Source organism: Procambarus clarkii, chromosome 17 (genome assembly GCF_040958095.1).
Source record: "Procambarus clarkii isolate CNS0578487 chromosome 17, FALCON_Pclarkii_2.0, whole genome shotgun sequence".
NCBI lineage: Eukaryota > Metazoa > Arthropoda > Malacostraca > Decapoda > Cambaridae > Procambarus > Procambarus clarkii.
Window position 1 is genome coordinate 48,110,489 of NC_091166.1, and position 24,556 is coordinate 48,135,044.

General features: G+C 50.3%; 1 protein-coding gene across 2 annotated transcripts in view; it reads left to right on the forward strand.

Moving 5' to 3' along the window:
* Positions 1–3,243: 3,243 nt before the first annotated feature.
* The window catches only part of Su(H) (recombining binding protein suppressor of hairless), a 49,117-nt gene continuing 27,804 nt past the window's right edge, over positions 3,244–24,556 (forward strand). The window contains exon 1 of one of the 2 annotated variants that reach the window (XM_045734826.2): positions 3,244–4,727. In XM_045734826.2, the coding sequence (XP_045590782.2) occupies positions 4,571–4,727 (157 nt within the window). In that variant the 5' untranslated portion in view covers positions 3,244–4,570. The remainder of the gene's footprint in view (positions 4,728–24,556) is intronic. The other variant, XM_045734827.2, reaches the window with a different exon arrangement.

Below are 24,556 nucleotides of genomic sequence, written 5' to 3' on the forward strand. Positions count from 1 at the left end.
CAACATAAGTATAACAAAATTTCCGGTTTGTCTAAATTCAATAGTACCTATTTCTACTTTCTAATTGCCTTGTGCGTCGGTAGGTGTACTATGGTTCTCATCCTTGCTATAAGTTCTACCAGAACAGGAGGATGGAGGGAGCTGGAGCCCGGGAGATGAGGTTCAACTCCGTTGTTTTAGATGTAGCTACTCAGAGCGAAGTGTCCATGTAGCACGGGCTATGGTGAGCCCGTAATTGAGTTGGGTTATTCGCGATAACCTTGTTACTGTGATATTCGAGTCAAAATTTTAAATGGAGGTGGGGTTTCCTCCTTTTTCCCCTCTGTCTTTTTCACTTCTGTTTTAGTGCATTGGTTTTAGTCTTGTTTTAATAACACCATCTTGGTGTTGTCAACGTCAGGCTGCGAGCAGCCGCGTCCAACAGCCTGGTTGATCAGTCCAGCAACCAGGAGGCCTGGTCGACGACCAGGCCGCGGGGACGCTAAGCCCTGGAAGCACCTCAAGGTAACCTCAAGGTTGGTGACGGATGTAGATGCAGAATTTTCACTAGTGTGTCCCATTCTTCAACTGCTTTTCTTTTCAACTTAGTATTAGTGAGATGAGCACTTGGAAGGAGCCAGGATAAGTATTAGGGATGGGACGGGGGGGAAGAAATGGTGTATAACCACTTGGACGGTCGGGGATTGAACGCCGACCTGCACGAAGCGAGGCCGTCGCTCTACCGTCCAGCCCAAGTGGCTGGGCTGCTGGTGATGGAGTGAGAGTTAAGAGAGGGGGGGGGGAGGAGGGAGGTCTGGTATAATTAAGTGTGAGGGATTCAGGCGAGTGTTAGCGAGGTAACAAAGACTTGGCAAAAATCTATAGACCGGTCGAGGTAACGCCAACATTATAATAGTCTTGTGGATCAAAGCTCCTTACCTTGCCCAGGTCAGCCAGTGTTGAGAGCGAGAAGTTCCTGACTGTCACAGTTACCCGACCACCGTTACTTGATCACCGCTACTTGATCACTGTTACTTGACCACCGTTACTTGACCACTGTTACTCGACCACTGTTACTCGACCACTGACATAATCAGGGAAGTATTAGAAGACAATGTACAGCTGTTGTACACACACACTGCGCAAAGACATTTGATAAGTATGAGCATGGAACGATAACCCATAAAATGAGATCATTAGGAATAACAGGTAAAGTAGGGAGCTGGATATTAAATGTTGTTAAAGAGAAGGCGAAGAATAACTTGTTAACTTGTTATACTTGAAGTATTGCTTCTTAACCAAGCCAAGACAAGTGGGGGCGCAGTAAGAAGGTGTGCAGTGCAGGGCACACTCCTGGCACCACTGCTCTTTCTCAGCCTCATATCAAACAGAAATACAAGTCACGGCTTCGTGTCAGCTTGGCAGACTACACCAAAATCAGCATAAAATCATTTCTGTGGAAGAAATTTGTGGGAGCCGGTCAGCCGGGCGGACAGCACATTGGACTTGTGATCCTGTGGTCCCGGATTCGATCCCGGGCGCCGGAAAGAAATAATGGGCAGAGTTTCTTTCACCCTATGCCCCTGTTACCTAGCAGTAAAATAGGTACCTGGGTGTTAGTCAGCTGTCACGGGCAGGTTCCTGGGGGTGGAGGCCTGGTCGAGGACCGGGCCGCGGGGACACTAAAAAGCCCCGAAATCATCTCAAGATAACCTCAAGAAAATTCAAAGGTACGAGCCGATATTATTAACGTCTTCGACCGGGCGTCAGAAAATAACACGATTTTAAGCAGTGATATATTTCAGATACTTAGATATAAAAACACGAAACACAGGGTACAGGACACAGTCAGACCTGCTCATAGAAGGAAAGCAACATGTAAAAGATCTGTGAATTATGATGTCTGACGACCTGACATTTAGTGAACATAACCGAGCAAATATAGCGGCGGCGGCCAGGACAATGACAGGATGGTTTATGAGAACGTTCACATCCAGAGACCCACAGCAATGTTAATACTAGTTAAATCACTGGTGCTGTCCCGTCTTGAGTATTGCTCGGTACTCACTTCCCCTTTCACAGCGGGAGAGATCACTGAATTAGAGGGAATAGAGAACATATACGGCACGCATAGACACGATAAAACATCTAAATTATTTGGACCATCTCAAATCTCTTAAAATGTACTCTCTGGAAAGGAGACGAGAAAGGTATCACATAATATATACATGGATGATACTGGAAGGTCAGGTCCTAAATTTGCACAGTAGAATAACAACATACAGGGTGGGAATATGTGGTGTGAAGTGTAGACTAGAGGGAGTGAGGAGTAGAGGCGCCATACACACTCACACATCAGAGGCCCACAGATGTTTAATCTACTTCCACAAGACATAAACAATATTACCGCAACACCTGTTACGTGACGCGTGGACGTCTTCAAGAAGCTATAGGACAAGCTCCTGCAGGAGTGCCGGACCAGCCGGTCTGTGGTGGATATGTGGACCTGCGGGCCGCTCCAAGCAACAGCCTGGTGGACCAAGTTATCGCATCTGGAGTACAATTCTGGAAACTGACTTGAGGTAAACTGGGGGAGTGTGAGGGCCGGAGTGTGAGGGTCGGAGTGTGAGGGCCGGAGTGTGAGGGCCGCAGTGTGAGGGCCAGAGTGTGAGGGCCGGAGTGTGAGGGCCGCAGTGTGAGGGCCGGAGTGTGAGGGCCGCAGTGTGAGGGCCGCAGTGTGAGGGCCGGAGTGTGAGGGCCGCCTCCACAATAGTGGTGGCCAACTTCCCCCAGTCACTGCCCCTCCTTGGCTCATCATGGCACTATTCACGCCCTGCCAGGCATAAAACATCTGCAATTGATTTCATCCTTTGGGCGAAAATCCTTGGAAAATTCTATAAATAAGTGATTAGGCGGAGGGCGGCTTTGAGGCTCGGTGCGGGGCCCGGGCAGTTGAGCACGGGCGGGGAGCGAGGTATCGACGGGGGCCCCGCACCGAGCATAACCCGCCGCGCACAGTAACGTGGGAAGATTTGGCAACGGCACAGGTGTGGGCAGATAATGGCGGCGTTGCGGGCAAGAGTGGCGTGATCGTTACGAGGGGCGGGTGGTCGGTGGTGCCTGTGAGCACCCAGGCACCCCCGCTCCCAGGGCAAGAAGGGCACGCGCCGCTCACCGCTACTGTGGTTGAGAGAGACACTCTTCCCCCCCCCCCCCCTCCCCCCTGGCTCGCCCCTCACACTTCTCCAGGAGCTAGTGTGAGTGCCTCATAGTGTGTTGATGAGTGTGTGTGTGGCGGCGTGAGGAGGGCGTGTGTATGTGTGGGCGGCGAGTGTGAGGGGAGCGCGGAGGGGGCGGGGCCGGAGGGGAGAGATGGCGGCGGGCTGGGCGGGATGGCGGGAGAGCCAGCTACTGGGAGAGGGGACACTGGGAGGCTTCACTCCCCTCAGTGTGTGGACATCCGCCCAAACCCGCGGACACCACCTTGGCTCCGTCGACCTGGCCCGCCTCCGTCACCACCCGCCCACTCCCACCCTACACCACACCCGGTCATTGCCCGAGGCCTACAGTTGAGAGCCAGCGAGGGTGGTGCCTCTAGTGTAGCGTGCCACACAGGAGGTGCCCTCATGCAGTGTGAGGCGGTGGTGGCCGGCAGTGTGCGCCCTCGCCACACTCACACTTCACCCTGGTCTCGGCCACCCACACTCACCACTTACTCGTACGACTGCTGCCTCAAGTCATTAGTGAAGAATGAATAGAAGACCCATGTGAATAGTGTGTTCTGGCGGTGAGGGGTGAGGCTGTGCAAGGTGAGGGGTGAGCCTGTGTACGGTGAGGGGTGACCCTGTGCAAGGTGAGGGGTGACCCTGTGCAAGGTGAGGGGAGAGCCTGTGCAAGGTGAGGGGTGAGCCTGTGCAAGGTGAGGGGTGACCCTGTGCACGGTGAGGGGTGACCCTGTGCAAGGTGAGGGGAGAGCCTGTGCAAGGTGAGGAGTGACCCTGTGCACGGTGAGGGGTGAGCCCTGTGCAAGGTGACGGGTGACCCTGTGCAAGGTGACGGGTGACCCTGTGCAAGGTGACGGGTGACCCTGTGCAAGGTGAGGTTACTGATGCCTCCACCACACCCAGTGTAAATAAGCAGTGAAAAGTGTGCCACACTTGGATTCATTGATGGAAGTGTTGTGGTGAGCCGCCGGGAGTGTTGGAGGAGATGGTGGAGCGTTGAGGGGGGAGCATGGTAGTGTTGGAGAGCGGGTGTTGTTGTGCTCCGGTTACAGGTATCGAGCGTGACCAGGTGAGCGTGACACCCTGAGTGATGGTCCTCCCACGTGGCTACACCCTCACCACCCTTACCTCCCCCGTCCACCCTCCTACCCCTCATCCACCACACCTACACTCCACACCCTCCCGCCACACCCACCAACAACCTCACACTTCACCCTAGCTCCGCCAACTGTGACCGAAGTGTGAGCACACCGTCGTGAAGCCTCCAGCAATGGACTGATAGCGGGTGTTGAGCGTGGTGTGAAGCGTGCGACGACGACGACGCGTCGTGTAGGCGTCGTGTGGGCGTCGTGTGGGCGTCGCGCAGGATGTCGCAGGGAATGCTGGGCGGCCACCACACTTACCACCCGCCCTCCGACACCCTCACCATGGAGGACCTGGCCGCCGTGCCGCTCTGGGACCAGCATCTTCACCACAACCTCCACCACAACCTCCACTTTACCTCAAACTACATCACGGCCAATGGTAAGCTCAACCCCGCCCCCCTCCCCCTCCCCTCCCTCTCCCCCCTCCCCAACACATGTTGAGACCAACCACGTGACACTAAACGTTGTCAGTCACAACCACGTGCGCAGAAAATGTTTGGGATAGCGTTAGTGGTAGATGTCACAGCTGCTCGTGCCCCCTGATGCCCGACACCTGTCGTGTTCACGCACGTGTTGTGTCTAGACGCACCAGGTGTCGTATCTAGACGCACCAGGTGTCGTGTCTTGACACACCAGGTGTCGTGTCCCACCTCCACACACCACCTGCTGCTGCTGGAATCTCGGTACATTTACTACAATTCTGCACAAATTCATTCCCCAGGCCGGGCTGGGGGGAGTAGAAGACCCCCAGAATCTCATTCAGGTACAATCCAGGTATACACACTTTGAATAATTAAAAAAAAAAGCCTGTGTTTATTAAAATACATTTTAGTTTCAAAATGAAATAGAATCTATAGTAGACATCCATCAGTCTCAGGAGACTATGGCGTGGCGCTCTGGTTATCGGTCTGGAGTGGCCTCTCTAGGGCGCAGAACCTGGGTAGGTTGATATGGAGAAGAATCTATAGGCATTGTACCATTGTTCATTGTTCAACACACGACTCCCACATATCAAATAACAATTCGTTTCGTATTTGGGTGTATTCTTGTTCCAGTCCGTTCCAGAACTACTGTCAGTTCTGCGACTGTTGCCGGTGTGGTAGCGAAGACGTTATCTTACAAGTGTCTCCACGAAGCAAAGTGTAGAGGGGGGGGGGGGGTGAGGTGGGGTGAACACGCGGAGGGTGTTCTGCGAAACCCCTTCATCCAGTCCACCTGTGTGGCAAGGGCGGCCACCACACCGCCTGTATCAAGGGAGGCTGGTACATCACGATGGTGGTGGAGCGATGCTCCATCTTGCTGGACATTAAATAAATCTATAAACCAAGAAACGTCAACTTTTAAAGTGTGAAATTTGATACACACACACACACACACACACACACAGCTGCGGCATATGCGAGGCTGGCTAACATCAGAACGGCGTTCAGGAACCTGTGTAAGGAATCATTCAGAATCTTGTACACCACATATGTAAGACCAATCCTGGAGTATGCGGCCCCAGCATGGAGCCCGTACCTTGTCAAGCACAAGACGAAGCTGGAAAAAGTCCAAAGGTATGCTACTAGACTAGTCCCAGAACTAAGAGGCATGAGTTATGAGGAAAGGCTGCGGGAAATGCACCTCACGACACTGGAAGACAGAAGAGTAAGGGGGGACATGATCACAACCTACAAAATCCTCAGGGGAATCGACCGGGTAAACAAGGATGAACTTTTCAACACTGGTGGGACGCGAACAAGGGGACACAGGTGGAAGCTGAGTACCCAAATGAGCCACAGAGACGTTAGAAAGAACTTTTTCAGTGTCAGAGTAGTTAGCAGATGGAATGCATTAGGAAGTGATGTGGTGGAGGCTGACTCCATTCACAGTTTCAAATGTAGATATGATAGAGCCCAATAGGCTCAGGAATCTGTACACCAGTTGATTGACGGTTGAGAGGCGGGACCAAAGAGCCAGAGCTCAACCCCCGCAAGCACAATTAGGTGAGTACAATTAGGTGAGTACACACACACACACAGTGTCGTGTCTGGAACCCCACCTGGACACAGGTGGAAACTGAGTACCCACATGAGCCACAGAGACGTTAGAAGGAACTTTTTCAGTGTCAGAGTAGTTAACAGGTGGAATGCATTAGGCAGTGATGTGGTGGAGGCTGACTCCATACACAGTTTCAAGTGTAGATATGGTAGAGCCCAGTAGGCTCAGGAACCTGTACACCAGTTGATTGACAGTTGAGAGGCGGGACCAAAGAGCCAAAGCTCAACCCCCGCAAGCACAAATAGGTGAGTACACACACACACACACACACACACACACACACACACACACACACACACACACACACAGGGAAAAGACTGAATTACCGAAGAGGAAAATATGACGAGATGAGGAACTTCCTAATGGGAATACCATGGGAAACAGAACTTAGAGACAAGAATGTGCAGGTCATGATGGATATTGTCACCCAAAAGTGCCAGGAAGCTGCAGACAGGTTTATCCCCGTCCAAAAGGAGAAAAACGAAAAACAACAGAAAAACCCATGGTTCAACCAGGAATGTAAGGTAGCGAAGCAACTGAGTAAAAGAACATGGAGAAACTACAGAAATAACAGAACACCAGAGAGCAGGGAGAGGTACCAGAGGGCCAGAAATGAGTACATCAGAGTGAGGAGGGAAGCAGAGAGACAGTTTGAAAATGACATCGCGAGTAAAGCCAAGACCCAACCAAAGCTGCTCCACAGCCATATCAGGAGGAAAACAGCAGTGAAGGAACAAGTGATGAAGCTGCGGAAAGGGGAGAACAGATACACAGAGAATGACAAGGAGGTGTGTGAAGAACTCAACAAGAGATTCCAGGAGGTCTTCACAATAGAACAAGGAGAAGCCCCTGCACTAAATGAGGAGGCGGCAACCTTGGAAACCTTGGAGGAATTTGACCTCACCAGTGATGAGGTCAAAAGGTGCCTGCTGGAGCTAGATGTGACAAAGGCTGTTGGGCCTGATAGAATCTCACCATGGATACTAAAGGAAGGTGCAGAAGCACTAAGTGTGCCACTCTCTATGGTGTATAACAGGTCACTGGAAACAGGAGACTTACCAGAAAGTTGGAAGACAGCTAACGTGGTCCCAATATACAAAAAGGGTGACAGGCAAGAGGCACTGAATTACAGGCCAGTTTCCTTAACTTGTATACCATGCAAGGTGCTAGAGAAGATCGTGAGGAAAAGGCTCGTAGAGCATCTGGAGGGAAATAACTTTGTAACGCACCACCAACATGGGTTCAGAGATGGTAAATCGTGCCTCACAGGTTTAATAGAATTTTATGACCAGGCAACGAAAATTAGGCAGGAAAGAGAAGGGTGGGCCGACTGCATTTTCCTGGATTGCCAAAAAGCCTTCGACACAGTACCCCATAAAAGGCTGTTAAAAAAGTTGGAGCAACAGGCAGGAGTAAAAGGGAAGGTGCTCCAGTGGATAAGGGAGTACTTAAGCAACAGGAAACAGCGAGTAACGGTGAGGGGGAAGACATCAGAGTGGCGAGATGTCACCAGCGGAGTCCCACAGGGCTCAGTACTTGGACCCATCCTGTTTCTAATATATGTGAACGATCTTCCAGAGGGTATAGACTCATTCCTCTCGATGTTTGCTGATGATGCAAAAATTATGAGAAGAATCAAGACGGATGAAGATAGACAGAGACTACAGGATGACCTGGATAAACTGGAGGAATGGTCTAGAAAATGGCTGCTGAAGTTCAACTCTGGAAAGTGTAAGGTGATGAAATTAGGCGAAGGGAGCAGGAGGCTGAACACAAGGTATCATCTGGGAGGGGAAATCCTGCAAGAATCAAATAGAGAGAAGGATCTGGGGGTTGATATCACACCGAACCTGTCCCCAGAGGCCCACATCAAAAGAATATCATCAGCGGCATATGCTAGACTGGCCAACATAAGAACTGCCTTCAGAAACTTGTGTAAGGAATCTTTCAGAACCCTGTATACCACTTATGTAAGACCAATCCTGGAATATGCAGCTCCAGCCTGGAGTCCATACCTAGTTAAACACAAGACAAAGTTAGAGAAGATTCAGCGGTATGCCACCAGGCTCGTCCCGGAACTGAGAGGATTGAGCTACGAGGAAAGGCTAAAGGAGCTGAACCTCACATCCCTGGAAAACAGAAGAGTAAGGGGAGACATGATAACCACCTACAAAATTCTCAGGGGAATTGACAGGGTGGACAAAGACAAACTCTTCAGCACGGGTGGGACACGAACAAGGGGACACAGGTGGAAACTTAGTACCCAGATGAGCCACAGAGACGTTAGAAAGAATTTTTTCAGTGTCAGAGTAGTTAATAAATGGAATGCACTAGGAAGTGATGTGGTGGAGGCTGACTCCATACACAGTTTCAAATGTAGGTATGATAGAGCCCAGTAGGCTCAGGAATCTGTACACCAGTTGATTGACAGTTGAGAGGCGGGACCAAAGAGCCAAAGCTCAACCCCCGCAAGCACAATTAGGTGAGTACAATTAGGTGAGTACACACACACACACACACACACACATGGTGGGCATATGTGTGTGGAAAAAACGTTGACAGTTGGGAGGCGGGCCGAAAGAGCCAGAGCTCAACCTTCGCAACCACAACTAGATGTGTGCACACTTCAGAACGCGGGGGGCCTCGCGGCTGAGCGGACAGCGCTCTGTGGTCGTAATCCTAGGGGCTCGGGTTCGATCCTAGGCAGAGGCAGAAACAAATGGGCGGAGTTTCTTTCACCTTGATGCCCCTGTTCACCTAGCAGTAAATAGATACCTGGGAGTTAGACAGCGGTTATGGGCTTCTTTCTTGGGGGAAGGGGGTGTGCGTCTAAGAAAAATAAATGTAGTAGACATAATAGAGGAAAAATAAATTAGAAAAGAGGGGGGCCAAGAGCTAATAGCTCGATTCTGCAGATACAAATAGTAAATACATCACAGTTTGTGTATATATGTTTATAATATAATAAAGTGTGTGCAAAATTGGGGCACCAGAAACTAGACCTTTGTAGTAAGCAATTTGGACAAGTCGGAAAAGTTTGTATATTTATGTTGCTAATAAAACTCAGCCTAACCATCCTAGGCCTAATACCATCTGGGTTAATATGGTACACATATGCTATATTAGGCCTACCAATATTTAAGTTCGGGGTCTTAGCTTTTATTTGTCCGGTGTCTATAAAGAAATTAGTACAACAAAAAAGAGGCATACTGGGGCTCCATTACCGGCCATTGATGCGTTAGTCCAGTGTGACAAAAAGTACTTGGAAGCAAGAGAATGGTATACTGGCATGCTCCCAGGCGCGGCTTACACTTCCTCGGATATAACCCCAAAGTCGACCTAAATTAAGGACTAAACTTTCCAGTCTTGACTTGATTCACCAAGATGATGGGAATGATATATACCTGCTTGATGGGGTTCTGGGAGTTGCTCGACTCCCCAAGCCCCGACTTGTGAGAGCTTGGTCCACTAGGCTGTTGCTTGGAGCGGCCCGCAGGCTCGTATATGGGTTTTCCTGTGTGTAATAATCTTACAAGGAGCACCACGGGGACACACGAGCTGCCAATGAAACTTGACAGACGTGTTTAAGATGCTTGCAATATGACACGGGAGAGTTAAGATGTGTCGCGAGTTGCATGTGTGTTGCTCCGTTGGCATTGGTGATAGGCCGCCCCGGTCACATCTCTGTTCCGTGGAGTCTGTGTAGGCCTACATGAGGAGTCTGTGTAGGCCTGCCTGAGGAGTCTGTGTAGGCCTGCCTGAGGAGTCTGTGTAGGCCTGCCTGAGGAGTCTGTGTAGGCCTACCTGAGGAGTCTGTGTAGGCCTGCCAGAGGAGTCTGTGTAGGCCTACCTGAGGAGTCTGTGTAGGCCTGCCTGAGGAGTCTGTGTAGGCCTGCCTGAGGAGTCTGTGTAGGCCTGCCTGAGGAGTCTGTGTAGGTGCCGCCAGCCTCGGGTCTGGAGGACTATTTACTCCATATGTATCCCTACATATATGTGTCACGTCCGGACACACGTGTGTGTGAACGAGCACCAGCTAGTACGCCGACCTTGTTATAAAGGAGGTAAGCGTAACAGAAGGGTGTGTTGGGAGGTGTCCTTGTAGCTACGTGTGTGAAGAGGGAGGGGAGGTGTTCGTGTAGGGGGGGGGATGAGCGTGAGGCTGGTGCTTGTACAGAGTGTCACCAGCCTCCCCCCCCCCCCCCCCCCCCCGCCCTCAAGGACTGTGGGCGGGACGGTTCCAGCCATCAGCGTCACGCCCACAATTCATATTTACACTCCGGAAAATTTATCACGTTCGGTTTAAGTTCGAGGATTAAATCTGACATTGAAAGGTAAGTAAAGTGGGTGTTGGGAGAGTGGCGACCATGCTGTGTGGTCCCTTGTGTGGTCCTATATGTGGTCCACTGTGTGGTCCTCTGTATGGTCTCCTGTGTGGTCCAGTGTGTGGTCTCCTGTGTGGTCCTGTATGTGGTCCACTGTGTGGTCCTCTGTTTGGTCCTCTGTTTGGTCCTTTGTGTGGTCTTCTGTGTGATCCCTGTCTCCGGGGTCCCTGTCCCCTGGTATAGGGAGAGTATAGGAGCTTGGAGGTGGTGAGAGGCGAGGTGTGGCGACCTTGGCGCGTGCCGTGAGCGTGTACTGGCGTGTGTGTGTGTACAAGGCGGGCGTGGCCACCTCCCTGGCTAGTCACGCCCACACACACGTGTCCTCGCCCCGACACACGTGTCCTCGCCCCGACACACGTGTCCTCGCCCCGACACACGTGTCCTCGCCCCGACACACGTGTCCTCGCCCCGACACACGTGTCCTCGCCCCGACACACACGGGACGATGGACTCCCAGCGCGAGCTGAGCGCAGACAGGTTTTGTGTAACAAACGACAAAGCTTTTGAACCTCTCACCAGTACTACAGGCTTCCTTCCCCCCTTTTTTCTTGTTATAGCTAAGACAACGACAATTGTGGGCAGTGATCTGCTGCCCACGCCTATTGCCCGCACATTTGTCTTCACCCACGCTTCATAACACATGCCCCACTCCCACACATCATAATGCCCATAATACCCACCTGCATCCCACCTGCATCATGTACCCACAACACACCTACCCCCCAAGTGTGCCAGTCAGAGTAGGAAACAATATGATGATGAGTGAAGAGCTCGAACCCCGCACAGTAGGGAAACACGATGAAATTGCAACAGAAGCCACATAGAAGTGGTCGAAGCCCACCACCACTAAGGTGACAATCTTGCTCTTGAAGGAGGTCTGGTCTTCTAATAAGTTGTTCACAACCCGTCCTCGACTCAAGTCCATTCCATCCAGCGGTCGACCCCACTGACACATTCATAAATTTTAACATGCTGTTCATTTAAAACGGGAATTTTCTCAAATGTAAATAAATATTATAATATATTAGCATATTGTGTATATATAGACATAGGTTAGGTGTTTAGGTTCTGTTGGCGATTATTTGTATTTATACAAATAATGTACAAATAATCGCCAACAGAACCTAAACACCTAACCAGTACTTAAATATGTACAAGATGATAATAAAAAATAATGTTCATTTATATTTGAGAAAATTCCTGTTTTGAATGTGTATGGCAACCACCCTACTTACGCTGTTAGCATCCTAACGCAACCCGTTCTCGCAAATTCGTAAAGTCAATATTGACTTATTAACTACGTGCATAGGTGATATACTAAACATAATAGATACCCTTAAAAAGATTCATAGAAAACACCAACCTTACCTAACCTTGTTAGTATCTTAAGATAAGCATCTTATTGCTTCGTAATTACAATTATTACTTAACCTATACCTATTATAGGTTAGGTAATAATTGTAATTACGAAGCTATAAGATGCTTATCTTAAGATACTAACAAGGTTAGGTAAGGTCGGTGTTTTCTATGAATCTTTTTAAGGGTATGTATTATGTTAAGTATGTCACCTATGCACATATTTAATAAGTCAATATTGACTTATTAAATTTGCGAGAACGGGTTGCCTAACGATGTCGTTCATGTATTAGTTTGTGTTCCCTTCTTCAGACTCCTCAGACGCTTCCTGCGTCTTGGTAAGAAGTGACTGTCTCTTCTTAGTTTTGTGTCCTCTGCTTCCAGGCGTGGGTTCCTACACTGAAACAATATTAGGTCATTTTTTATTGCATTTTTTTATTGAATGAATGGAAAAAAAAGTAATTCACTAATTTTTCTTTTATTTCATTGTTTTATAATATCTTGAGGCAGATCTTGGATGCTTCCTTTCCCGTTTCTTGAGTGCACGCGTTTCTTGAGTGCACGCGTTTCTTGAGTGCACGCGTTTCTTGAGTGCACGCGTTTCTTGAGTGCACGCGTTTCTTGAGTGCACGCGTTTCTTGAGTGCACGCGTTTCTTGAGTGCACGCGTTTCTTGAGTGCACGCGTTTCTTGAGTGCACGCGTTTCTTAAGTGCACGCGTTTCTTAATGTTGCCGGAGGAGGTGTGGGTTGGGGGAGGTGGGTGATGGGTGCTCTTATTGGCTAATGCAGTCACGCCTCACCTATTTCCCTATCATACCTGCTTGTAAAGTTAGGGATGGAGCTTCCCTCTACAACCTGCGCCTTTAGGTTATTCCATTTCCTCACTACCTTTACGCTAAAAAGAAAACTTCATAACATCTCTATGACACATCTAAGTCTCAAGCTTCTATCTGTGCCCCCTTGTTCTACGAGGTATTCATCGTAAACATTTCCTCTGTTTCCACCCTGTCAATTCCTCTGGGTATTTTATACGTATGTATCATGTCCCACCCTCTCCCTCCTCGTTTCTAACGTCGTCAGAATTAGTTCCTTAGTGTGTGTGTGTGTGTGTGTGTGTGTGTGTGTGTGTGTGTGTGTGTGTGTGTGTGTGTGTGTGTGTGTGTGTGTTGTGGCGGGTGTCCCAGCGTGCACTATCCCACACATTAGCGTGGTGTTGACTACACTTCCTTGATGTGTTAGCATCATTGTTGGATAAATGCTACAAATTACAGTGTGTGAGGGCGCAGGAGTGGTGTTGGGGCAGTGATTGTGTTAGTCACGCGGCCTTGTGACCAACCACCGTCTTAATAATCACATAATCAGGTACGCTATAAACCATTCTCCAAAACACTTATGCACACGCACGCACGCACGCACGCTCACAGCCTTGGTCTCTCATCAAAGCTTTATGTGGGACCTTGTAATAGAACTTAAAAAGCTGCCCTTTTCTATAAGTCTTGCGCCTGGTTAAAGCACCAATATTGACTCTGGCACTGACATACACACAATGTATAATATACAAATTGTATGTAAGAATTGTGCCCTTTGTTGTTGTCACGTGATGTGGTGGCACTAGTAACTCGTTACCATCATCTGGGCATGTCAACTCGTTAACGAGGCTGCTCTCAGTTCAACCAGTTCAACCTTGACAGTTCAACCCTGACTGTGGGGGGGAGACTTAAGAGTCCCCCGCCTCGGAGCCGCTGCAAAACTTGTTGATGTTCTCGCCAGTTGGCTCTCATCTCGTCCGTAAGCTGTTAACTCATTAACCGTCGGATTGTCATTGAGCTTGGCGCATATATCGCCAGAGGTCACGGAAGAGTTGGTAGATTTTGTTACGTGTTCCGGACATTTCGTAGGGCGGCGCCGGCGTGGCGTTGGTGACCCGTCGGGACGTGCTGGACGTCTGGCTCCGTCGGAGGTTCCTGGGCGTCGTCGGTGCGATTTTTCGCGACTGGAACCAGAGTTGAGGATTTTGCGATGCTGCCGATAGATTACGACTTACGTTCAGTCACCCAGAGTTGAGGGATCACCCGAGCGATGCCAGGGGTAGGCCAAGCGATGCCAGGGGTGGGCCAAGCGATGCCAGGGGTGGGCCGAGCGATGCCAGGGGTGGGCCGAGCGATGCCAGGGGTGGCCGAAGAGATGCCAGGGGTGGGCCGAGCGTGTATACCTGCTTCCAAAACCTGCAAGGCTTCCAGGTTTTGTGGGAGTGGGGCCCGCGGGGTGGGAGCGGCCCTTGTGCCACACCGTCAGCCCTAAATCAGCGACACTGACACTCCCGCAACAAGATGCAGGCCACCTGAGGTATTACCTGCAAACTGATGACAAAAAATCGCCAAATTACTTTTTAAAAAATGACCTTAAAGCCTAATAGTTGTGCGTACGAAATTTAACGTAATTGCCGCAATTTGATGAGCTTCAGAGGGTCGTGATTTATATTTTAATGGTGTAACAGTAATATATAAACCCGGGACACGTTTCATCATACTAGTAGCGTTGCCTTGAAGGGGTCTTTTACTATTTTTTTTTTGTCATGGAAACAGTCCTACACATTCTCTTTAGTGTTGTATCTTCTAACCTAACCGAATCCAGGCCAAGTGAGGACCTTCGCATAGAAAACGTGACAGTCCGTCAATTATGCAAGCCGCTATGCTTTATGGTAGATCATATTTTGTCCGTTGGCGATTTTGACGTCAAGACGCGATGTATTCTCCGGCAGGACGGGTTGTATAGTGAACAGTCATTAATGGTGTCGAAGTGCGGGAGGCAGGCGTGGTGGGGGGCGCGGGAGGCAGGCGTGGGGGGCACAACAGCCTCCGTCATGACAGACACAGTAACGTGAGAGAGAGAGGGGGCGTGTGCTAGAGTCTTCCCGCCCCGACGCCCACCGTCACGTGCTCCGCGGCACCCGCGATAACCCACATGCTGATACTAAATTACTCCACTTGGATAATTTTCAAGGTAAGCAAAGCTGGAGTGTTGGGAGCAAGGTCACCAGCAGCGTGGTGAGTCAACAGGATGAGTCTCCCGAACACTGTAATATCTGCGGTCTGACACGGCTGCGCGCGGTCAGGGCACGGTCATGCACGCCTCCTGGCCACGGTTGGTGTCACCTGCGGCGGCTCACGGCCCTCACTTCCCCTGCGTTACAGAGCATTTAGGTGAGAGGAGGCCTTGTGGTGGAGCAGGTGAGGGAGAGGGGCATGGTGGTGGTGTGGTCAGGGACGGGGCGCCCTCCACCCCCTGGTGGGGGTGGAGGGCGGGGCACGGCAGTGTCTGGCCCGTGACAACTTTACAAGTGTACCATCACTACCCTTGACGACGCCACGCCCCATCCACAAAACACCCAACATTATCTCCCTCAGGATGCACTCTTCACGCTGTTCGCATTCTTCAACGCTGCTCGCGCTCTCAACGCTGCTCGCGCTCTCAACGTTACTCGCAACTTTCACGCTGCTGACGCTCTTTAGTACTTTGACAGCATTTAAGATAATTTGAAATATTCATTTAGACGAGATGTGTAATTGGGAAGGGTAGTGGGAGGGAGGGAGAGGCTGAGCAGCGGCTGGAGTCGAGGCAGCAGCAGGCGGCGACGTCACCCTAACCTCACTGGATTTTGAAGTAGCCATAGACATCCTCTGCTCAAGGCCCTGATTCCTGGAACTCCACTTTCATCAAGAATTGTAAAACAAAAAGAACGCAACCACAGGTCCAAAACATCTTTTGAAGACTACCGGTGTAATCCCCGACATACTAAAAACAGCGGGGATAGCATAACTCCATAAAGGAGGGAAGAAGGCGGAGGCAAAAATACAGACCGATAGCACTAACATCACACATCATAAACACCTTTGAAAGAGTGCCGAGGAGTTAAAGATCACAAAATACATGGAATCACAGCGTCTATATAGCCCAGGACAACGTGGGTTCAGAAGAGGGCGCTCCTGCCTCTCACAATTTCGCAAAAGCCTTTTGAGAAGTGTGACCAAGGCGTTACCGCATACAATATGCACTCAGGAGGAGTGTGTGTTAAACGACTGGCGGGCCGTATTCCAGGGACACTAGTGGGGAAGGCTTACCATGAGCTAAGGGAAGAGAAAGCTCTCAGCCTGCTAACAGGAGTCAGTGGTCGTCTGTTCTTGTACCCACCTGTGTCAAACAAAACAAAAACATACTGGAAAAATAGGAAGATGGATCTTTAAGTTGGTAACTAGCAGAGCCCAGAGTGTAATAGTTAACACAATAAAATCCGGACCATCCACCGTGAGAAGCTCAGTACCCCCCAAGGTACCGTACTGGCTCCGGTACTTTCTCTCAAGCTCTTATCACACATAGACACGGATACATACTGCACTCACCTAGTTGTGCTTGCGCGGGTTGAGCTTCGGCTCTTTGGTCCCGCCTCTCAACTGTCAATCTACTGGTGTATAGGTTCTGTTCACCAGATTGACCGGACCTGTATCATCGTTTGCAGATGGAACTAGGGTTTTTATGAGTAGTCAATATAGAAGACACAGCAAACTTCCAATCTGATGTAAATCAGGTATTTCAGTGGGCCACAGATAATATGTTTAATGAAGAGATATCCCAGCGCCTGCACAATAAAAAAACACGAAAATATCAAACGGAAAACATATATAAAACGGAATCAAATCATACTATAGAACATAAAAGCAATGTAAAGTATCTAGGAGTAATTATGTCTGAAGACCTTACCTTTAAAGTACACAATAAAGTAGATGACACGACTGAAAGAAAAATGAGAGGTTGGACAAGAAGAACCTTTCAAACAAGAGATGTCATACCAATGATGATACTTTTCAAGACACTAGTGCTCTCTAGGGTAGAATACTGTTGCACATTAACAGTCTTATTGAAAACTGGAGAAATTGCTGACCTGGAGAGAGTACAGAGATCCTTTACTGCTAGAATATACTCGATAACCCATCTAAATTGTTGAGACCTACTAAGACGCTCATGTCTGTATTCTCTAGAGCGCAGGCGTGAGAGATACATAATAATTTACACGTGGAAAATCACATGAAACCAGAAGGCATGGCAGGATGTGCAGAATACCCCTGTTGAAGAGCAGAGGTGCAACAGGTACTCTTGAGAGAGAACTATCAACATCAGAGGCCCGAGACTGTTCAACACGCTTCCACTACACATAAGGGGCATAACTGACCGACCCATCACTGTTCAAGAGAGAACTGGATAAACACCTCTAATGGATACCTGATCAACCACGCTGTGATTCATCCGTCAGGCTGCAAGCAGCTGCGTCCAACGACTGGTTGACCGGATTATCAACCAGACCTGGTCAGAGACCGGGCCGCGGGGACCTTGAACCCCCGGTATCACCTCAAATGTACCTTGCCACCTCACACCTCTCAGTCCTGTTTAATGCCGTGGCCACGTGTTTGGCACGCCTCCTGGCACCGCCTCACCCAGGCTACACCTGTGGCTTGTGTTATACCTGACCCAGCCCCGGGCTACACCTGTGGCTTGTGTTATACCTGACCCAGCCCCGGGCTACACCTGTGGCTTGTGTCATACCTCTGGCGTGTGTAGAGAGTAGAGAGTGCGGGCGAGTGAGCCATTATGCCCATTACGTGGATAATGGCAAGTGAAGAAGCAGGTGTTGGGCTCCCAGATGCATTATTGATGAGACACCCCGTGCCCCCCTGACCGCCACACACCCGCACTCACACCTGTCTCCTGGGGGGGGGGGGGTAGGGGGCTCTCGCAGGGGGCCAGGCATGGTTGCTAAGTGTGGAGCGGCAGTCAAGGCCCGGCCTGTGTGGGAAGGGCACTATCACCCCCTTACCTATCCCTATCTTGGCCTGGGAATATGAATACTTCCACCACCCGCTCCCCCAAACTTCCTGATCCAAGTTGCTTGTGATGTGTGTACATAGTGTAGTGGTGTTTGTGATGGTGCTTACCTGTCACAACAACCGGGTTGTGGTTGTTAGTGATGATGATAGTTGCTGGTGTGATGGTGGCAGTTGTGGTGATGGTTGTGAAGACTCTGCGAGAAGGTACTTACTGTTCGGGGCGGCGACTCTTCAGCCTCCACCCACCAAACACGACAAATATCACAGGAGAAAAGTGAAGGCATTGAACATACACGTGAGACAAGTTCTTGCAAGAAGTGCCGGACCAACCGGGCTGTGGTGGATATGTGGGCCTGCGGGCCGCTCCAAGGTATAGACTAAGTTGTCACAAGTCGAGCCTGGCCTCGGGGAGTTGAGCTCCCAGAACCCTCTCCAGGTATTCCCCAGTGGTGGTGTGAGAGCCATTATGGTGGAGGTGGCAGCGGTGCCTGCCTGCGAGTTCCTGCCTGTGAGTGCCTGCCTGCGAGTGCCTGCCTGCGAGTGCCTGCCTGTGAGTGCCTGCCTGCGAGTCCCCTGCCTGCGAGTGCCTGCCTGCGAGTGCCTGCCTGCGAGTGCCTGTCTGCGAGTGCCTGCCTGCGAGTGCCTGCCTGCGAGTGCCTACCTGCGAATGCCTGCCTGCGAGTGCCTGCCTCGCGGGTGTTGGTGTGCCGATCGTGTTGTTGTTATTGGAGTGTTGCACACTTGGTGTCGACGCAGCGGTCAGTATGGGAGGCGAGTGTCGGGAGACGCGTCAGTTGTGCACCCGGGTGGTAATTGCTTCCAGCCGAGTGTTGTTCTTAGCCCAGCTTTACCTACCTGTGGTGTCTTGTACTTACCCAGCGCTACTTACCTCTCACTGACTACGGACAGTGACGTCTAGTGGCCCCGCCTGCTAGCCTTGTTGTACCCGTTGCGTTATAATTTCACTCTCCTGACGGTCAGATTGTCGAATCTGGCCGGCAAGTTGAGGATGGAGGTGGCTTCCACAACTTGTTCCTTCAGTGCATTCCACCTGTTGAGACGACCTGCCCAGTCTTCTCGTCCTACTTCCTCTCACTTTAAAGAGACTGTCCTTGTCCACCTTGTCAGTTATCCTCACTATCTTGTATGTTGCGAACATGCCCCCCCTTCTTGTTTTCTTCTTTCCTGCAGTATTGAGAGGTCGAGTCCCCCCTTTACCTTTCCTCTTTTCTTAGCTCAAGACACTGATCTTATTGCCACCTTTGTTCTTTCTAAATGTTGGTGTTATGCTTCACAAGGAGCGGTTATATATATTCCAGTATTACTCCAACAAAGGCTGTGTACATTACATTGACAGAACCCCGGTTTAGGTTTTGTCAGCGTCCCGCATGCTGTCCAGTGTGTGTGTGTGTGTGTGTGTGGTGTGTGGTGTGTGGTGTGTGGTGTGTGGTGTGTGTGTGTGTGTGTGTGTGTGTGTGTGTGTGTGTGCGCGCCTCTGGAAATAGTGTTAAGATTATAGCCACTCACATGTACATTTCACTCCAATTCCTGTAGTTGTCTTCCCCTTATGGTTATCTTGAGGTTATCTTGAGACGATTTCGGGGCTTTTTTAAGTGTCCCCGCGGCCCGGTCTTCGACCAGGCCTCCACCCCCAGGAAGCAGCCCGTGACAGCTGACTAACACCCAGGTACCTATTTTACTGCTAGGTAACAGGGGCATAGGGTGAAAGAAACTCTGCCCATTGTTTCTCGCCGGCGCCTGGGATCGAACCCAGGACCACAGGATCACAAGTCCAGTGTGCTGTCCGCTCAGCCGACCGGCTCCCATGGTGTATATACCTGATGGTCTACTCTTTATCCCCTTCCCGGTCTTCGTTACCTTACACTTGTTGGGATTGAACTCTGAGTTCTTACATTCCTCGTTAGCTTGGCGTCGTCCGCAAACATTGACCTGTGCAAACACACTCCTTCGTGTAGGTCATTGACACAAATTACGAGCAGTGGGGACCCAGGACCACCGACCCTCTGGGGGGAACAAACATGCCCAAGCTCTCAGCCCCGGGTCTCGACTTTTGGAATTGGATATTTATAAAGAAATATAAAGTACCAGTAGCACGAGCGCTCAGGGTAATATGGAGAAAAAGCCAGGATACAAGGGTGATACCAGCGGCGCTTAAAGCAGCACATGTTCCTCCACTACACAAGGGAGGTAGGAAAGCTTTGGCTAAAACTAAAAATCAACCACACTAACATCACGCATAACTATAGTTTTTGAAAGAACGGTTAGAAGTCCAACTCCAGTTTTGTGGAGAGCAATGACCCACACACCCCAGGGTCAACACGCTGATAGAGCGCGAAGATTTTGCCTTTCGCAATTACTCAACCACTATGATAAAATTACGGAAGCATTTGAAGAACAAATAAAAGGCAGATGTGGTATACACAGACTTTGCAAAGGCATTTGATAAATGTAATCATGGAGTGATAACCTGTAAAATGAGATAAATAGGAATAACAGATAGAATAGGAAAGTGGATATTTAGTTTCCTGTCAGACAGAATGCAGATTTACATTCAAACAAGATGGAGCCCTTGCACCACAGCTTTATCTCATGCTCATGTCTCATATAGACAAAAGTAAAAGTCACAGCTTCGTGTTATCCTTTGGAGACGATACAAGAATCATCATGAAGATTACTTCTGTTGAAGACATTGGAAGCTACAAGCTGGCATCAAGAGTCTTCGATTGGGCAACGGAAAATTAAATAATAAATTCCAGATACATATGATGCAAATTAAGAATTTAAACGAAGTACAGCTTACAGGACACAGCCAGACTTTCTTATAGAAGGAACACAGCAACATAACCAATTATTATTATTATTATCTTTGACAAAAATTAATTACAATTTTCCTTAATCTGAGTAATTCAGTTAGGTCTTATTAGAGTGAGGATAATGCTGGTATTCACTGTCACTCAGGACGGAGGAGCCCATCATAACAGGACAAATAAAGCGGCGGCGGCCAGGAAAATGATAGGTTGGGTTATGAGAACGTTCAGATCCAGGTCTCCTCCACTAACCACCACCTCCTTAAATCACTTGTACTGTTCGGTACTCGCTTCTCCTTTCATAGGAGGAGAGATACAAGGAACATATACGGCTCGCGTAGACACGTAGGCACATCAATTATTGGGACCGTCTCAGAGCTCTCAAAGTGTACTCTCCAGAAAAAAAAGAGAAGGGAACAACGTGTACTCACCTAGTAAGGTGAGAACGTATATATATATAATATAACATCAGAGGTCCACGGCTCGTGAACCTTCTCCCACCAAACATCAGAAATATTGTCAGAATGGTTAAGAAGAACCGAACCAGGTGGACTGTGGGTCTGCGGGCCGCTCCAGGCAGCAACCTGTAGGATCACGCTATCACGTTATCACAACCTGTAGGATCACGCTATCACGTTATCACAACCTGTAGGATCACGCTGTATTGAGCTACTCCCCAAGCCGGGGAGTACCTGAATTCCCAGAACCTCCTCCCCCATACAGCTCCCCCTCTCCCCCATACAACTCCCCGCCTCCCCCATACAACTCCCCGCCTCCCCCATACAACTCCCCCCTCCCCCATACAGTTCACCACGGGAGTCACACATGTATGAAGGCCGCTGCCGTTCTTACCCGTGTATCACAGTATTTGGACAGCAAGGGGCAACTTTCGCCGTTTTTACAGAAATGGCGTAATGTTGGCGTGATTGTGTGAACACCCGCGGTTTTATTGGCTGATGCAACCCCGCAATTTGGAACTGCTGTTATTTATATGTTTCCTTGAACCGTTTAGCTTGCTGGTGGCTCCCACCTGCTGGTGGCTCCCACCTGCAGGTGGCTCCCACCTGCTAGTGGCTCCCACCTCCTAGTGGCGGGTTCATCGCCTCCACAGTAAGACTACAGGAATAACAGTACCAACCTGAACACCTGTACACCTGTACACCTTACCCTATCCTTGCCCTAAACACCTGTGTGTGACAGGAACATCTGCCTTGAGACAAGTGATGCCCCTCCCCCCCCCTCCTCCTACCGCTTAGTGTGTGTGTAATTACCTAAATGTAGTGACAGGATGACCTATCACATTCACTCCAAAAAATCTACCACTTACGGGCTATTCATGCCCGTGCCATCTCTTGGGTGGCTTAATCTTCAATCACTCAGTCGAAAGGACGAGAGGTGGTGTGCCGGTACTGTGGTGGGACGCTTGCGATCTGCCGTCGGGGTTTGTCACCCACAGGGAATTATAAAATAAAAATTTTTTATTTTTTTTAATAAAGTAAAATCTAATAATTTTAACCAGATTGGTTGTATAATAATAATAATAATAATAATAATAATAATAATAATAATAATAATAATAATAATAATAATAATATTTTTATCATTATCAGTATTGTTGAGAAAATCAATTGGAGTACTGAGGTGACTCGAACCAGTGAAGAAGGTATTCGCCCACAGTCACCCACTAACCCACCGTCACCCACTGACCCACCGTCACCCACTGACCCACCTGCCCCACCGTCACCCACCTGCCCCCACCGTCACCCACTGTCATCCATGTAGCCCTGGGATGTGTTGAGAGCGTGGACCCACCGCACATAAACAGCGCTGGAAGGCACACAGCAACACTGGCCGCAGCCCGTGTTCTTAAAGTGAGCTGCCTGGTGTGTGTCTCTCTCTCTCCATCATATTCCCGGGAGTGGAGGCGGGGGAGAAGGGGGGGGGGAGGATAGGGGGATAAGTGTGTAAGTGTGACAGGGATAGGGTTGGGTAAGGTGTGAGGGATAGTAGAGGGGGCGGGGGGGGGGGGGAGAGACTCTGGAGCAAGAGTGGTGCCGGCCATCTTGTGTGTGGGTGAGCGGTGTGCCTTCGCCTCCACCTCTCTCTCTCCCTCCCTGCCTCCCTCCCTCCTTCTCACTCACCATCTTCGCTAGCGTCTTCCCGTCCTCCTCCTCCTCATCACTTGTGTGGTACTGGCGTGGCTCTGGTGACAGTGCTGCCCGGGGCGAGCGCTCCCACACAGCCTCAATCAATACAAGACCACGACAGCCCCCCTCCCCCCCCCGTGTGTGTGTGTGTGTGTGTGTGTGTGTGTGTGTGTGTGTGTGTGTGTGTGTGTGTGTGTGCGTGCGTGCGTGTGTGTGTGTGTGTATGTGTTGGGGGGGGGTGAAGAACCGACCAAGCCACACCTGCAGAACACTTGAGCACACAGCACACAGACGCTGCCACACGTGCCACACATGACCCAGGTGTGACCTAAACATTCGGTCGTCAGTAAGGTTACAGACCTCCACACCTGCGAGGAGGGTGCCAGCCGCCCGTGACCTACAGTAGGCACCACAGTGCCAACCCCACGAACACATCATCTCTGGCCAGCTTACTAAAGACTTGGGGGAACAGGATAGGATGACCCAAGTACAAGGGATAACAAAGGAGTCGTATGCATCTAGAAATGAGGTCACCATCTGGCTGTTGACCTCCTGGGACATGGGTGGAGGTCTGAGTGCCGGGTCCTGACGTCATAGTAGTCGCCATGTTGTTAAGGATGGCGTTTACAAATATGTGGGAGAGAGAGAGAGAGAGAGAGGAAGGTGCTCAGTTTTAAGAGGCATTGTTGGCGGTATACACAAAGCCTCCGAGATGGGAGAGGTGAAGGCCGAACTTTCTTGATCCGTCAAGGCTGTCACACGCCACTGGCCAAGAAGCTGAAAGTGGGCGGGGCGTAGCTAGGCTGCGGCCAATGAGGAGCGGCGGCGGCGTATAGATCTCCCTGGAGCAGGCTCTTGGCCACGCCCCGTCTCCACCACTGGCCCGCCTGGAAGCTGGAAGTTGTGGCTGATAGTGTGTGGCCTGGCCACCTCTGCTGGTACTGTGGCCTGGCCACCTCTGCTGGTACTGTGGCCTGGCCACCTCTGCTGGTACTGTGACCTGGCCACCTCTGCTGGTACTGTGGCCTGGCCACCTCTGTTGGTACTGTGCCTTGGCCACCTCTGCTGGTACTGTGGCCTGGCCACCTCTGTTGGTACTGTGCCTTGGCCACCTCTGCTAGTACTGTGGCCTGGCCACCTCTGCTGGTACTGTGGCCTGGCCACCTCTGTTGGTACTGTGCCTTGGCCACCTCTGCTGGTACTGTGGTCTGGCCACCTCTGCTGGTACTGTGCCTTGGCCACCTCTGCTGGTACTGTGCCTTGGCCACCTCTGTTGGTACTGTGCCTTGGCCACCTCTGCTGGTACTGTGGCTTGGCCACCGCTGCTGGTACTGTGCCTTGGCCACCTCTGCTGGTACTGTGCCTTGGCCACCTCTGCTTGTACTGTGCCTTGGCCACCTCTGCTGGTACTGTGCCTTGGCCACCTTTGCTTGTACTGTGCCTTGGCCACCTCTGCTGGTACTGTGCCTTGGCCACCTCTGCTTGTACTGTGTCTTGGCCACCTCTGCTGGTACTGTGCCTTGGCCACCTCTGCTGGTACTGTGCCTTGGCCACCTCTGCTGGTACTGTGCCTTG